General features: G+C 42.0%; 1 protein-coding gene across 1 annotated transcript; it reads right to left on the minus strand.

Moving 5' to 3' along the window:
• Window positions 1-2,515: 2,515 nt before the first annotated feature.
• hspb9 (heat shock protein, alpha-crystallin-related, 9) lies at window positions 2,516-6,578 on the minus strand. Its single transcript, XM_037791267.1, has 2 exons — window positions 6,150-6,578; window positions 2,516-3,240 (listed from the first exon to the last, which is right to left on the minus strand). Exons 1-2 carry the CDS (start codon window positions 6,365-6,367, stop codon window positions 2,781-2,783), a joined length of 678 nt encoding a protein of 225 aa, XP_037647195.1. The 5' UTR covers window positions 6,368-6,578; the 3' UTR covers window positions 2,516-2,780.
• Between the last annotated feature and the right edge of the window lie 10,261 nt (window positions 6,579-16,839).

The following is a 16,839-nucleotide window of genomic DNA, read 5'->3' on the forward strand; positions in this document are numbered from 1 at the left end:
GTAACGATACTAAGAGTCTACAGCCACGCTAGCAGCTGGGAGAGGCTGTACCATAGTACGTCATGTATAATACAGTCATTCCCAAAGACTGGGTCGGGACCCACAGCTGGGTCGCAGGACATTTTACTAGTGTCGCCAGATAAGTTGCAGAACTTCTTCCATAGTCTTTTATTTAAAAGGTCTGTACGTAAGTTTTTACACGTATAAAGGTTTTTAATCATTTTTTATTGCCAATATGTGAACTGGTTGTAACCTAAACAAGGACACCTTCCTCTCAGCCTGTAGATGGCTTTTAATGTGAAGAATGACAGACTTTTTTCCAGGTAAATCCAACAGATGTGACGTTGTGCATTCAATTTCAGCTCCGCTTACAGGACTAACGTGTGCAGCCATATAACGTTCAGTTAGAAATGGAGAGCACAAAAAAACAGTTATGTCCAGTGAAGCCCATCTGGCAAAACAGGAATGTGACCGGGGGGGGTGACTAGGATCAGGATCGGGCCTTCGGTTCACGGTGGGACGGGTGCAGCATCGCCCCGTCGGGGATTCTTTCTCAACAATGACCCACTAGCTGTACATTATCACGCTTATTACACGGCTACTTGCTGAAGAAATCAATAATTTGACACAGAAACAGTCCTCCAGAGTCCGACATCAGAGCTGCGCCAATAGCAACGGTCTTTTATACGTAGCAACGGTCTGCTATACATAGCAACGGTCTGCTTTACATAGCAACGGTCTGCTATACGTAGCGACGGTCTGCTATACATAGCGACGGTCTGCTATACGTAGCGACGGTCTGATTTACGTAGCGACGGTCTGATATACACAGCGACGGTCTGCTATACGTAGCGACGGGCTGTTATACGTAGCGACGGGCTGTTATACGTAGCAACGGTCTGTTATACATAGCAACGGTTTGTTATACGTAGCAACGGTCTGTTATACGTAGCAACGGTCTGTTATAAAGACATATCAGAAAGTAGAACGCTGTGATGGACCAATCAGAATCAAGTATTCAACACAGCCGTGTAATAAATAATGATATTGTGGTTTTAGCTGCTAATGTTGCTAACGTTAATCAACACGATGCCTGTCAATTACAGCCAGTCTTGTGTGTTGCCGCACTGTTTTGACCGACGCTCACTCGCGTACTACGTAGAGCAAACACAAGCTTGAGCAACAGGACGCTGACTGTCGTTGACATAATGGCCACAGGTGTCACTGTCGTACATACAGTATACTGTAGGCCCTTTAACATTTCTATCTGCAGTACACCTTAGAGCCACACGAGGGAGTCTGAATGTTTGTATTCTGATTGAATCTATGAAAGGCTGGCGTCCATTCTGTTTGTTTTATTGATGAGAGGAAAAACACCTAAGTTCATCTCTGCCTAAGTTCATATTGTTTTGCTGATGAGAGGAAATGAAAACAATGAGAGAGACCGTTAGCTCCACCTAAATGCATTTATTTGGTGTCATTTATAAAATATTGGATGCCCCTATGGTAGATAAAACACGATAAAGTGCCCTCTAAGGTGTCCCTATGGTAGATAAAACATGATAAAGTGCCCTTTAAGGTGCCTCTATGGTAGATAAAACACGATAAAGTGCCCTTTAAGGTGCTCCTATGGTAGATAAAACATGATAAAGTGCTCTCTAAGGTGCCCCTATGGTAGATAAAACATAATAAAGTGCCCTCTAAGGTGCCTCTATGATAGATAAAACACGATAAAGTGCCCTCTAAGGTGCCCCTATGGTAGATAAAACACGATAAAGTGCCCTCTAAGGTGCCCCTATGGTAGATAAAACACGATAAAGTGCCCTCTAAGGTGCCCCTATTGTAGATAAAACACAATAAAGTGCCCCTATGGTAGATAAAACACAATAAAGTGCCCTCTAAGGTGCCCCTATGGTATATAAATCATGATAAAGTACCCTTTAAGGTGCCCCTATTGTACATAAAACACAATAAAGTGCCCTCTAAGGTGCCCTCTATGGTAGATAAAACACGATAAAGTGCCCTCTAAGGTGCCCCTATGGTATATAAAACATGATAAAGTACCCTTTAAGGTGCCCCTATGGTGGATAAAACACAATAAAATGCCCTTTAAGGTGCCCTATGGTAGATAAAACACGATAAAGTGCCCTCTAAGGTACTGCTATGGTAGATGAAACACGACAAAGAGCCCTCTAAGGTGCCCCAATGGTAGATAAAACATGATAAAGTGCCCTCTAAGAAGCCCCTATGGTAGATACAACATGATAAAGTGCCCTCTAAGAAGCCCCTATGGTAGATACAACACACCTGAGGGGAGTTTAACATACTGCAGGCATTTAGGACTCGTCTCTTTTTTTTCCCACTTTCAGATTCCCTCGCTCTCTCTCTCCTCCTCGTCCATCCTTTGTGTAAATCGGCTGCTGACATCATCTATTGGTCACTAAAGTAGTAATTTATTATTATTATAAATCTATTTTTTTTATTAAACGTGCACCACTGTACAAAAAGAACATAATTTTCTGAAAATCAGACACTTTTTATTTCAACAGTTTATACAGTTTGCAAATAATTATAAAATAAATATTCATTTCATTTTGGTAAACATGACTCATTATGGACAGTCTTTAAGTGGAAGTGTGTGTGTGTGTGTTTTTGTGTGTGTGTGTGTGTGTGTGTGTGTGTGTGTGTGTGTGTGTGTGTGTGTGTGCGTGCGCGCGCGCGCGCGCGCGTGCGTGTGTGTGTGGGCATAAACACGTATTTATTTAAAAAGGGGATGTCTTTCAGTCTGTGAGTTCCTCCTCTGTCTTGTCCTTAATGGGAAATTCCAGCGAGGTCCTGAACCGAATGGGCACCTCTTTCTCCTCGCTGATTGGCTGCTTGGCCACGGGGGCGTGGATGCGTAGCTGTCCGCCGTCCATCAGGGAACAGGAGAGGCCGGACAGATCCAGGTGAGCGGGAAGGTCGATCTTCTGGACGAATCCCATCCGGGACGAGGCCGAGGAGCAGGAGGAGGCACAGGAGGAGGAGGAGGAGCAGGACTGGCTTTCTTCTGCTCCGGCCTGCTTCATGGCCACCACCGCCAGGCTGCGCCCCTCCAGTTTGACGGTGATGTCATTGGGGGCGTAACCGCGAGCGTCTAGGGTCACCAGGAGGTCGCCGTTGTTTTCTGTGGCCTGCTGAGTGTCCTTGTGCAGCTCTGTGCTGGGAGTCTCTCTCTGCTTCTCTGTACCATCACTCCGCCTGAAAGAGAATCACAATCTGGATCAGAATCAGCTCTGTGACGCCACCGCCGCTGTCTGAGGGCGTTTTCAATCTGGCCGTCGTTTAGCCCCGTCGAATCAGACTGGTTCGTTGGTACGATTCGTTTGGGCAAATCTGAGCAATCATACTCGTGTGCCGACCAAAAGAACCACACCAAGACCTCTAAAGCTGGAGTATGCAGACTTATTTTTAAATCAACACTTCCTGCTTTCATTTCAAAATAAAAGCCCTCAACCGTTTTTTCTATTCGATTCAATTCAATTCAATTCAATTTATTTTTGTATAGCGTCAAATCACAACAGAAGTTATCTTAAGACGCTTTATATATAGAGCAGGTCTTAGAGCGTACACCATAGTTTAGAGACCCAACAAGATCCACCAAGCGCGCTGTGGCCAGGAAAAACTCCCCGATTAGTGGGAAGAAACCAGAAGCAGGACCGGGCGCAGGGCGGGCGGCCATCTGCCGAGACCGGCTGGGGGGATAGATAGAGAGAGAGAGAGAGACAGAGAGAGAGAGAGAGAGAGAGAGAGAGAGAGAGAAGCAGCCACAATAATAGCCCAGCAGCTGTAATAACTAATACAAGTAGGACTAACAACACAAAACCAATAGTAGTGATTTCTGCGGACAGAATTCCTTCATTTGTTAACAAAAGGCTTTTATTCTGAAATATGTGCCGGACAGTGTTCTAGAACATGCAGTGACTTGGAGAGCTCCATGAATGAATATAGTACGGGGTTTTAATTGTGGATTATTACTTTTATTTACAAATTACCACACGTTTCTTAACCTTTCTCGGTGTAAAATAAATATAAAGGATATTTATAATGAAATGAAATGGCCATTAAAAGGCAAACTCTATGAAGAAAGAAAGGGCTGACAGCAGCAGCTGCAGCAGTAGAAATGCAGCAGACACGCAGCTGAAATGCAGCTGTGTGAACAGCTGACGCGTGAATCACGCACCCGCCACGCCACGCAGCCACCACGCACTCCTGACGTTCCTGCTGTGTCCGGGCTGTCAGTGAGTGATTGACAGCTGCCTCCGTTGAATGAACAGCCAATAGGAATGCTGATTCTCTCTGAAATGACCTGTGATTGGTCAAAGTCTCCTGTCACTATGCTAGATGTTCTAAACCCTGAAAACAGAGCCATGAGGAGGAGCAGAAGTCTAGTTTTCTCTCAGAACACTTGGATTATAATATGCTGAAAGGTTATTATGGGATTTTAGCCCAATGATGCCAAAAATATACTGACTACTGCAGCATTAAGAGTAAGCGTCTCGGTCCAATCGCAAATAAATTCTGGAGCGGTTTGTTTGTGGTAGGAACGTGATCCAACCTCGATCCGACCCAACAAGGCAAACACTGTAAGTTTGAGCCTGTAGACAGGTGGGAGTTGCACACTGGGAATGCGGACTAGTGAAATCAGTTGCTAGCAGCGAGCCGAAGAGTGATTCACGAACCATATCCGCTTCACCAACTCATCCTCTGATTCGGACCAGAGCAAACCAACTATAGATAATCAAGAAACAAACACAAGACTTTGAACCAGGAGACCTCTGTTCGTGTCCTGTGAGCTAAAAAACTAAAAGCAACGTCGACTTATTCTGTCACGTCAGTCTTTAGTCACGTGACTCATCGGTATTGTCAGCTCCGTGAGTCACGCGAGTCGCTAAAGTCAACCACGACCGTTTCCTGACCCTACCTAAGTGGTTCAGTGTGTTCCAATCCGCGTACTTCCGTACTTACACTTTTTGAGTGCATAAGTGCGTTCACACTGTGTAGTATGGCAAATTGCACTCGAAGTACCCGGATGTTGTACTCAAAACGGTCAAATCGTTGAGTGTGGAATGCTGGACACCCTTCACACTCAATTGTCGCCATCTTGGTTACGTAGCGGAAGGGGCGGGACCACGACCACTATTCAATCATGTGAAAATGGCGGCAGATGATGCAGGAGCTTTTGCGGTGCTGAACAACGTACCTTATAGATGTCTATGGGCTACGTAGATAACAGAATAAAACAATACAATACGTAAACATACCAGTGCATTTTCAGCCAACAGCAGGACACATGGTAGGCAATGACATAGGAAACGTAATTTCCACCTTGCTGTGCATTCTTGATCAACAAAGCAGGCAGATATTTTGGCAAAACCTGAAGGAGGCAGCAGTGCAACACAAAGGATGCCAGCTGCCGTAAAACCCCGAAGAAGAAGAAGATATTTTGGCGGGTAGCAAGCCGCGGTGAAATGTTGCGATTGTCATTTCCGGTAAGTGCTGCGCAGAGTATTCGATTTGAGACGATTCAACCCCGTTGAAATTCACGCACTACTCAAGTAAGTACAGAGTGCACACAGTGCACTACATTGAAGTGTACTTCAAGAGGTACGTGGATCGGAACCCACTGGTTGTGTTGCCTAAATCTAATTTCCTGTGAAAACAGAAGTTTATTTTGAAAGGGCGCTGTGCATGTAACGAGCATCCCCGGTCCGTCCAACAGTAACGCTAGAGGGGTTCCCCGTGTGCCGGTCTCCAATGCTGAGGGCCGCTGACCAAGCGGCGGTAGCCTATTTGACCAGCTGGGAGTGAGAATGTGTTGCTCTTCAAGGATCAGGCAAGTAGTCAAATAAGGATAAAAAACTGTCCAGCTGACTTAGAAAGGAAGTCCTCGATGTAGGATGGCAGTCTGGGAAACATCCAAGGCTCTCTGATTGTGAATTAAACATCCTTGGTGTTATCCATGTCTTAATAAAGGGACTTCCTTTCGAAGTAAGCTGGACAATCACTGTTTTTTTTACTGTTATCGGACCAATGGTAGGTTTGTAAAGGCCCTAGAACAGAGCTGATCAGGTGTGACCACTACTGAGTTCCACATTTCCTGTACATACCTGGCCATAGTGGAGGAGATGAGGGGCAGCTGGCTGAGCAGGTGGGGCCCGTCGTGAAGCTCCCTCAGGAGGCTGTCGGCCAGCGCCGTTCTCTGGTTGAAGAAGTCTTGCTGCAGCGAGGAGAGCGCCTGGTGACGCAGCGGCCACAGCAGCCGGTCCTGGCTGAAGAACGGGTCATCGCCAAACAGGCTGGTCAGGGATGGGTGCTGGGACATCATCTCAGCGTCGGAGGACAGTTATTAACAAAAGCTCAACTCCGGGCAACCTGCAGAGCTTCAATTCTCTGTTTCTTAATAACAGATTCCCTCTCTCTCTCTCTCTCTCTCTCTCTCTCTCTCTATATATATATCTTATCTTAAGGCTCCGCTGAAGAGTACTGAGAGCTTCCAGAGGCTCTTCTTCAGTCTTCTATTGGGTAGTTTGGGACATTACACAGGACTTCTGTCCTTTATATACCCCAGCTGTCCTGCTCCATCCCTCCCACCGTGCTATTTACACCCCATGAGCTCACTGCTGTTTGTCAGCGTGCACCAGCGAGGTCAGGAATGCCCTGCAACTCATCAAAAGGCTAAAGACAGCTCATGGTCATATCCTGTTTGTGTGCGTGTGGCCGTGTTCACACTGCAGTCCTATATCTGAGTTTTACTTCCTAATATATGATACATATGCAGATTTCTAAAGTGTGTGATTATCTCATTACCATTTCTCATGTAGCAGTATGAGAATATCTGGATGGATGATAGTGGAAAAAAGTGATGGTATTTTCATGTAACAGACTCTTTGTCTTTGAAAGGAAAGAAAAATGGATCTCACTTCGCTCAGGCTATAAATGTGACTTCTGCCTGGAAACTAGACTCTAACTGACCTTTTAATGACACATTCTGACTTTAAAAATAATAAGAAAATACACCCCAACCAATGAACATCAGGTCTAGAATAATGGTGTATAGTGGTTAACCCTCTGAGACCCACAATAGACCCGTTATTTTCCTTTTTAGGGGGAGATAGCAGGTCAACAGTAGATGTCACAGAAGTGGTGTACATCATCTGAAAGATGGAACCTGAAGATTAATTTGAGATGCAGCTCAGCACTGTGTCAAGTTGTTCTAGTTATTAATCAGAAATAGAATTAATAGATAAATAGATAAATAAATAAATTAATAAAAATAAATAGTGAAAGTGTATAAAGGTTTAGAACATTATTTTAGAAGTATATGATGGTCATCCCCATGCTCTATTATGTCTCATAAGTTGTTGCAGCAATTTTTTTGGGTTGATATAATTTGTTATACAGATTTGGTGCTAAATTTATTTTTAATTTTAATTTATGATCAATAATCCCTCCAAAATACCACATTAAGACACCGAGACCTTGAGGAACACCGTAGAAAAAGCCATGCTGTGATTTGGGATCAAAAACTTTTGACATTTTGGACATTTTTAGATTTAAAATAAAAATAAAAATATACTCCTGGAAAGTCAAAAATATAAGCTTGTGTGGTAAAATGTTAAAATGTCTTCCATTGAGCTAAGACTAAACTCGGAAGAAAAACTGAATTGTGTGGAAACAAATTCATGTCTGAAGGTTGAAGTTTCACCTCACGGTGATGACAAGACTTCAGGAGACTTCAGGTGACCGGACCCTGCCAACAATAGTTGGCACATAACCCTGTAAGATGTTGTTTTGTCTCTGTACGTCTTCACTTCAGTTCCTGAATCAGCCAGAATTAGATTCAACGAGACAAAATAACTGACGTTCACTTCATTTATACCTGGGTTAGGGTAGATGGGTTAGAGTAGATGGGTTAGGGTAGATGCGTTAGAGTACATGGGTTAGGGTAGATGGGTTAGGGTAGATGGGTTAGGGTATATGGGTGAGGGTAGATGGGTTAGGGTAGATGGGTTAGGGTAGATGCGTTAGGGTAGATGCGTTAGGGTAGATGCGTTAGAGTAGATGGGTTAGAGTAGATGGGTTAGGGTAGATGGGTGAGGGTAGATGGGTTAGGGTAGATGGGTGAGGGTAGATGGGTTAGGGTAGATGGGTGAGGGTAGATGGGTTAGGGTAGATGCGTTAGGGTAGATGGGTTAGGGTAGATGGGTGGGGGTAGATGGGTTAGGGTAGATGGGTTAGGGTAGATGCGTTAGGGTAGATGCGTTGGGGTAGATGGGTGGGGGTAGATGGGTTAGGGTAGATGCGTTAGGGTAGATGGGTGAGGGTAGATGGGTGAGGGTAGATGCGTTAGGGTAGATGGGTTAGGGTAGATGGGTTAGGGTAGATGGGTTAGGGTAGATGGGTGAGGGTAGATGGGTAATCTCTTTAATCTCTCGACTAACATCATTTTTTGTCCTTGAACAGATATAAACTGACAACCAAGAATCCGACTTCAGCAGCTGTTCAGAACCGAGCACGTCGACCAGCAGTGTGAACAAAGCCTGTCTCGTCTCCAGTTACACAGCTTCATTGCTGCTCCTTCCACCGATGAGCTCAGAGCGCCATCATTTCCCAGAGTCTGCGTGTGTGAAGCCAGCGTGCCGAAATTACAAGGAGCCTGAGTCCCATATCTATTTGTGGCTGTCTAGGTGCTGTGCTGTAAAACTGCCTTCACATCATCAGCTGGTTCATCACGGAATTTCATAATACTACTACCATTATTATATTATTATTATATTATATTATACCAATATTCTGCTTTTCACTGTATGCTGAGACAGAATAACATCTATTATTCTGATATTTGGTGAATTGATGAATTTAATGTAATCCAATACAATCTCCAAGCAGTTAATATTACTATTGCTACGTGTGCTCTGTTCTTGTTGACAGTGTCACTAAGGTGTTGATTCAACTGCCCCCCCGCCTCCCTCCAGGCGTCCGTGAGGGATTCCAAGGGGTCACCAGCAAAAAGGGGAATCATTTAATGTCACTATAATTCCATCCATAAGTAACACAATGACAGAATATATGACTAGTCTGGTCATGGGTTTCATACTCTTTCTGTAATAACACATCTAAAAGCAGAGAACGTACCAGATGGGGGAACCTGGGACAGAATCTTATCAAATGATGGTACGCAGTCTGATTTGTGTCAGTTTAGTGGCCGTTGATGTGAAAAAGTTTGGGAACCACTGGTATACGTTATGTTCTAATTACTTTATGTGTTCATGGTGATTTGGATACTCCCAACTGGACTGAAGTTGGATCGATTAAGACATCAGACTTAAAAAAAGAAAGATAGTCACCTTAAAGTTGTCGGGAGGACTACTGCAGAAATAAACAGTGTGTCAGTGAACCAGGGGATGCCAGGGACAGAAATAGAAAGGGAGATTCAAGATGGCCGCTGATTCCTCAGCTCTAAATGACTGGGTTATTATTACACCACCCAGCCCGGGTTGCTCATCATTTATGGTTGTATGAGATCTTCCAGCTTTAGACTCCCCATGGTCATATCTGGGTAAAAAGATAGGCAGTAATACTTCAAAAAAATTCATTAAGATATTTATTGGAATAAAATATTAAGTGTATAAAGTATATTCAACATAAACACTTCAATTTAACATTTGCCTTTAAAACAACCTTAAAACATGTATTAACCAATTATTTCTATAAATAGTCAATATCACTGAGAGTTATAGTTCAACATTTTAGGAAATACACGTATTCACTTTCTTGCTGAGAGTTAGAAGAGAAGAATGAAACCACCATGTCTGCACGGTTAATATGGAGCTGGAACCTGCACCCAGTTAGCTTAGCTTAGCTTAGCTTAGCTTAGCTTAGCATAGGCTCAAGATTGAAAACAGGAGGAAACAGCTAGCCTGGCTAGCTATCCAAAGGTAACTCAATTTGCCCACCGACACCTCTAAAGCTCACTAATTAACAATTCATATCTTGGTATGCTAGCTGTTACCCTGTTTCCAGGCTTTGTGCTAAGCTAACCAGCAGCTTGCAGAGGCTTTATGGTTGTATGAGATCATCCAGCTTAATCATGATCATATCCGGGTTAGGTGTGCATGTGCAAAAAGATGGGCAGTAATAGGCCTACTTCAAAAAGATTCAGTTAGAAATTTATTTCAATAAAATATAATATATAAAGTTTATTCAACATAAAGCACTGCAATTCAACATTTTGCCTTAAAAAAAAACTAAAACATGTATTAACTCGCATTTCCTCTGAACAACTTGGAACGCCCTCCCTGGAAGTCAGACAAAACGTTACTGGCTGATAATGCTTTTTGTGAAGTGATATCGCAAAATATTTTTTATAGAGTTTTATGGAATTTAATAAAAATGATAAAATTTCCCCATCACTGCTCTGGGAAACACAGAAGGCTGTAATTAGAGGGGATATTATATCATACTTAGCAGAAATTAATAAAATACGAAGACATAAACAAGATCAGCTTATCAAATCAATAAATACAGTAGATGCTCAGTACTCTTTTTCCACATCCCCTGAACTCTATAAAAGAAAGCTTGACCTCCAAACTCAATATAGTTTGTTATCATTTGCTCATATCGACCTATCTCCCTCCTAAATTGTGATGGGAAGATCTTGACCAAAGCTCTAGCCCTGCGACTACAAACCACAATGCATGACGTGATCTCCGACGACCAAACCGGTTTCATCTCGGGTCGACACTCATTTACAAATATACGCCGGATTCAGGTTTTCTTTTAAGCATTATGCCAGCAAGCTACATTTGGTACATTGTCTGGGTATAAACTGAATTTAGGTAAAAGTGAATGTTACCCTGTAAACAACTTGGCTCTTCATATAAGAGATAATGCCATATTTCCTGAGTCTATATCAGGGAAACCTCTATCTGTTTCAGTGTATCCCACTTTAGAGATGTACGTCCATGTCCCCCCCCAGCTTGTTCTCAGCTAAACAGCCATACTCTCCAGAGTAGGAGGACTGGATGAAGCTGAAGACAAGCTGTGGTTCTTCACTGAGAGGAGGAAGGTCTGGATTTCCATTCTCCTTGTACCAGGTGTAGTTAGCTGCTGGGTTGGCATCACTGCTACAGGTCAGAGTCACTGAACTGCCCTCCACTATCTCACCAGGGGGACTCACTGACACTAAGGGAAGGTCTGGAGCATCTGGAGGAGAAAACATGAACATATTTAACATTTCATTTCAAGATGAGTTTCCAGAGTGGAACACATTTTAAATGGACAATAGTTCATACAAACACCAAATGGGTGGTGGAGCTTGATCTCCTCCTGTACTACAAACTAACCTAGGAAAAAAAGTTCAGAAACTTGTGTTTGGTGGATTATTTTTCTGTTGTTACAATGCTAATGGTCATTGTATTTTACATGGTTGGAAAGCCTGTTTATTTACCTTCACAATGATGTCCAACTTGTAAGGATCATACAGTTGTGGGATGAGCAGCACAGCTGATTATGTGGGTGGCGCCCAAGAAAAATTTGCCAAAATGCTCTGCCAATAGTAACAAACAAGACATATTGGCAATTTTACACTTTATTCATTTAATACACCGTCAGGAGCCTCAGTAGCGGTGGAAGATCCATACACAGCCACAACAGCCTGGCACCTCCTCCTCAAGCGAGTGTTGTCATCTTGGAGGATGAAGTTAGGTGCCAGATTGTGGAGATATGGGATCGCCACTGGCTGCAGAATCTCATCCTGATATCTCACTGCATTGAGATGGCCTTCAATGATGACAAGCCAGTCATTGCAGGCTTCCTTGTAGCCTTATGAGAATACACTGTTTACCATTGGCAGAGCATTTTGGCAAATTTTTCTTGGGCGCCACCCACATAATCAGCTGTGCTGCTCATCCCACAAATGTATGATCCTTACAAGTTGGACATCATTGTGAAGGTAAATAAACAGGCTTTCCAACCATGTAAAATACAATGACCATTAGCATTGTAACAACAGAGAAATAATCCACCAAACACAAGTTTCCGAACTTTTTTTCCCCAGTTTACATGGCGTCCTGTTACCTTGGATACTAGTTTTACTGATGCAGTGGAGTAAACACACACTGAAGGAGAGTGGTCATCTTTTCTCATTCTCATTTATGAAGACTGCAGCTGCTGTAGTAGGATGTTCCTCTTATTTTAAAATCAAACAGAAAATCTAAAGCACATAAATATCAGAGACATAAAGACTCAATAAGTCCAACAGTTCAGCAGTGCTGAAGACAGGAGACCTGGTTCACTGTCTCTGGACACTGCCATGTCTACTGATGACATCTGGTGGGTAAAGAAGATACATGAATCATTAAACAATGAAAATGTCAGACATGATTTTTCCGCCTGTAATATTTTCTGACATCATCACTTCCACAATGAAACTTGATCAGACAGATGTTGTAATTCTTGGAAACTTGGAAAACATCTGATTTCTTTTCTCTCGTGTGTTTGTTGATGGACCAGAATAAAAACAATGTGAAATAAAACCTGGACCCATGAAGTGTTTTACATCTGAAATTAAGGGACAAGGTTGCAGAACAACACATTTACTAAGAAAAGTGAATCAACTAAACATACAAGAACAGATATTCAGGCAATTTCTATGATGATCGGCACAAATGTTTCGAAAACAACTCTCAGTCTAACGACATGATGACAAATCTGGTTTGACTAAATTTCCAGTTTGAGCTGTTTTAATTTTATAGTGAAGACTGAAGAGATAATTAGCAACCGGTCTACAATCTCATAACAATTTGTTTTGTATCCAATTCTGCACAATCAATCACCAAATACCACTGAGTTGCATGCAGTTAAGGTTCATTACAAACAAGCCTCCACCAGATGGTGTTATGTCATTGGAAAACTGGAAGTAAACTTACACACTGGAGGAGAGGGGACGTCTTACTGCACAGGAAAAGCTGTCTGCATGATCACAGTAGCCTGAATAAGAACCAGATGTTTCTTTCTTTTTCTGTCCATTCCTGTACCAGGCGTAGTTGACAGGTGGATGACAGCTGCTCTGACACTTCAGCTCAGCCCAGTTATTAGACTCGTAGACCTTTAATCTGTCAACGGTCATCTCCTCTGGATGGGTATGTGTAGCTGCAGCTTATTTCCACTGTTGATCCTTTAAAGGCACAGATCTCAGTAGAAGTGTAAGTCACTCCCCAGCCTTCATCCTGACCCTGCATCACTGTAACACAGAGCACATCAGGAACCACACTCAGAAGTTTGTTAACAGTCAGTTAATAAGACAAAGTGGATCATACTACCAATATGATTTGGGGTAAAGGGAAGCTTGAAGATCCTCAATTATCAGATCAATTATCTGCAGTCATTGTCATAAAAAGGTTCCTCATCATGCATCTATCTAAGTAGAACTGAACTGGAATATAGAACTTTATCAGTTGTTTATTATAATTTATGGTTATTGGGACACAGGACTGTGTGTTACTTCTGGATGTTTTAACTTTGCTTCATTCTTTAAAAAAAGATGTCAACAAAGTGCCTGAAAAGTGTATCTTATAGACATTTTACACACTTTTCTCACTTTCTAACTACTATTAAATTTAATTAATTAATTTGACATTATTTCCAGAGGGATCGCTGGCATAGAGAAGTCCAAAGACAACTTTACTCAGTTATAAATAGTCGGTACAAAGGAAGAGTGGAATATATTAATATACATAAATAATAAATGATGAGGCATTATATTAATTATTAGAGAGTCTGAGCTTCTCTTGGTTAGTTTCTTCTCTGTTCACTGTGTGGTCGGGTTGCTTAAGTGTGAATTGTGAAAACTAAAAAAGCAAAAGACCGAGGTGTAGGAAACTGTTTAGAGCAGCTATGATATAAAGACAAGATAAAAGTGGATGATATCAGCACAGAGCACGGAAACATCACACTGAGGTCAGAGAGGGCAGAAGGAACTAGCAGGGTTTGGTGCAGATGTGTGATGAATAAAGAGAAGTTGAGACAGTAAGTAAGTTCCCTGTGAGACTAATATCCCTCCTCAAAACTAATAGAAACTGATAAAAGTAGCTGCAGATAGAAACTAATCGTCGGCCACATAGGAGCTTGAGCTTCTGCGACCAGAGGGAAGAGTTATGAATAAAACCCACAATATTCTCAGTTTACAGCATGTCAAAGTGTTTAGCACACAGCTACTTTATGCAAAAGACGTTGGCAAAAAAGAACTTGTTAATATCTATTACAAGTGACACAAAAACAAACCAAAACTATTTAAAAAAAAGCTCACCTACTTTAATTGGAACTACATCTATTTTCATTATTTCCACTTAACAATATGCTTCATTCCATTTCATTTGACCTATTTTTATTTATTTATGTATTTATTTGTTATTATTATTAATTTTTTGTGTGTGACGAAGACCATCATTGGGGGGTTGGCGGGTGGTTCTTTTTCTCTGTTTTTATTTTCTGTCACCGACGCTTTGACTTTGCCATGTCTGCAGAAAACTCAATAGAAAGATATATGTCTATATATATATATATATATATATATATAGACATGTATATTAACGTCTGGGGAGTTTCCACAATTGTACACAAAATTAATATTTGCAGTGTTTCAGGGAAGTTTTCCTTTCACACAACTGTGATCTACTTATTTCCACCTGTGACCCTCAGCCTTCTTTTACATTCCCCAGAGTCCCTCTTTGAATGTGATGGCTGTAACTGTAGATGTACAGTACCTGACACAGAGAGAAGGAAGACAGCTAATCCACTCGCTGCTGCAGTTAAACTCATAGCTACTCCTCTCGTCTCTCTGTGTGTGAGACAATAAAACATGTCAGCAAATAAAATAATGTACACAGAAGGTATACAGCATCGGTCACATCAATAAACTGCTTCTACTTACATTGAAGAAGAACGCCGTCTTTAAAGATGTCTTTCCTCAGTGGTCAGTAAGCGGAAGACAGATACCAAGCTGTTAAAGACTAGATTTACTTTAATTATTTATATGCACGATGAGCCAAATGCCAGTAAATGCACAATAAAGTTGTGTTCTTATACAAACTTTAAAAAAAGAATAAGAAACTAGTGTTATCGGCTGTTGGTATCAAACCAACATTCAAAAAGAGAAGAGAAAAACAGTTAATATCTATGTGCACTGAGACAGGATGTCAAGGAGTCTGCAGGTGTAATGACGGAAAAGGAATATATTCAACCTGTGAACCATGAGGCAGCTTAACTGAACAGGAGGAAAGCAGATTATTAATTATACGATGGGATGGTGTTCTCTCTGCGGTCAGGTTGCTGCTGTTTGCTGAGAAATGCAGAACACAGAGACATGAGAAACTCACACGTCTGTTAGTGGAAACCAAACATGCACATTTAACACACATAATGAAGTTGACTCGTAGGCTTTAAGATTTTATTGCTTGTTTTTAAGGTTTTAAATGGCCTGGCGCCACCTCAACTAGCAGAACTTTTGCATCATCATACTCCAGTTAGAGCTCAGACCCTAGAAACTTTTAAGTCACTGCTAAAGACCACCTCTCCTCATTGGCATTAAATTTGAGTTGAGCTTGACACCTTGACTTCATTTTATATCGTGCCTCAATTCTTTTATTATTATGTTTCCTATTTTTTATGTAATGTACAGCTAGCGGGTCATTTTTGTGAAAGAAACCCCGACAGGGCGATGCTGCAGGTCTCTCATCACCCTGAAGGGGATTCTTTCACAACAATGACTCGCTAGCTGTACATTATCCCACCTATTAAACGGCTACTTACTGAAGAAATCAATATTTAGACACAAAAATGGTCCTCCAGAGTCCGACATCAGAGCTGCGCCCATAGCAACGGTCTGTTATACGTAGCGACGATCTGTTATACGGTCTGTTATACATAACAACGGTCTGTTATACGTAGCGACGGTCTGCTATACGTAGCAACGGTCTGCTATACGTAGCAACGGTCTGCTATACGTAGCAACAGTCTGTTATACGTAGCAACGGTCTGCTATACGTAGCAACGGTCTATTATACGTAGCAACGGTCTGATATACGTAGCAACGGTCTGCTATACGTAGCAACGGTCTGCTATACGTAGCAATGGTCTGCTATACGTAGCAACGGTCTGCTATACGTAGCAACAGTCTGTTATACGTAGCAACGGTCTGCTATACGTAGCAACGGTCTATTATACGTAGCAACGGTCTGATATACGTAGCAACGGTCTGCTATACGTAGCAACGGTCTGATATACGTAGCAACGGTCTGCTATACGTAGCAACGGTCTATTATACGTAGCAACGGTCTGATATACGTAGCAACAGTCTATTATACGTAGCAACGGTCTGCTATATGTAGCAACGGCCTGTTATACGTAGCAACGGTCTAATATACGTAGCAACGGTCTGCTATATGTAGCAACGGTCTGTTATACGTAGCAACGGTCGTTATACGTAGCAACGGTCTGTTATACGTAGCAACGGTCGTTATACGTAGCAACGGTCTGTTATACGTAGCAACGGTCTGTTATACGTAGCATTGTTCTGCTTGTTTTAGTTGAACAAAGGCTCATATGTGGCACAAGCTATCACTAAAGGACTTTTATTTTGAAAAGGCTTCACATTGAGTGAACCTTGACCTACTCTGCTGCAATGAATGACCCTGAAACATTTTAACAAACTGAATGGAGGTTTATGTGAGTTAAGGTCCTCTCCAGTAAAAACTATATCCGTGCATCTTCAGATCAGCAACATTTCATTTCCTCCAC

Source organism: Sebastes umbrosus, chromosome 14, assembly GCF_015220745.1.
Source record: "Sebastes umbrosus isolate fSebUmb1 chromosome 14, fSebUmb1.pri, whole genome shotgun sequence".
Classification (NCBI taxonomy): domain Eukaryota; kingdom Metazoa; phylum Chordata; class Actinopteri; order Perciformes; family Sebastidae; genus Sebastes; species Sebastes umbrosus.

Excerpts from the sequence above, each read along its gene's own strand:
- hspb9 (XM_037791267.1), bottom strand. The coding sequence starts at position 6,367 with ATGATGTCCCAGCACCCATCCCTGACCAGCCTGTTTGGCGATGACCCG. Across the intron at positions 3,241-6,149 it reads ATCTCCTCCACTATGGCCAG|GCGGAGTGATGGTACAGAGA; the intron begins GTATGTACAGGA and ends ATTCTCTTTCAG.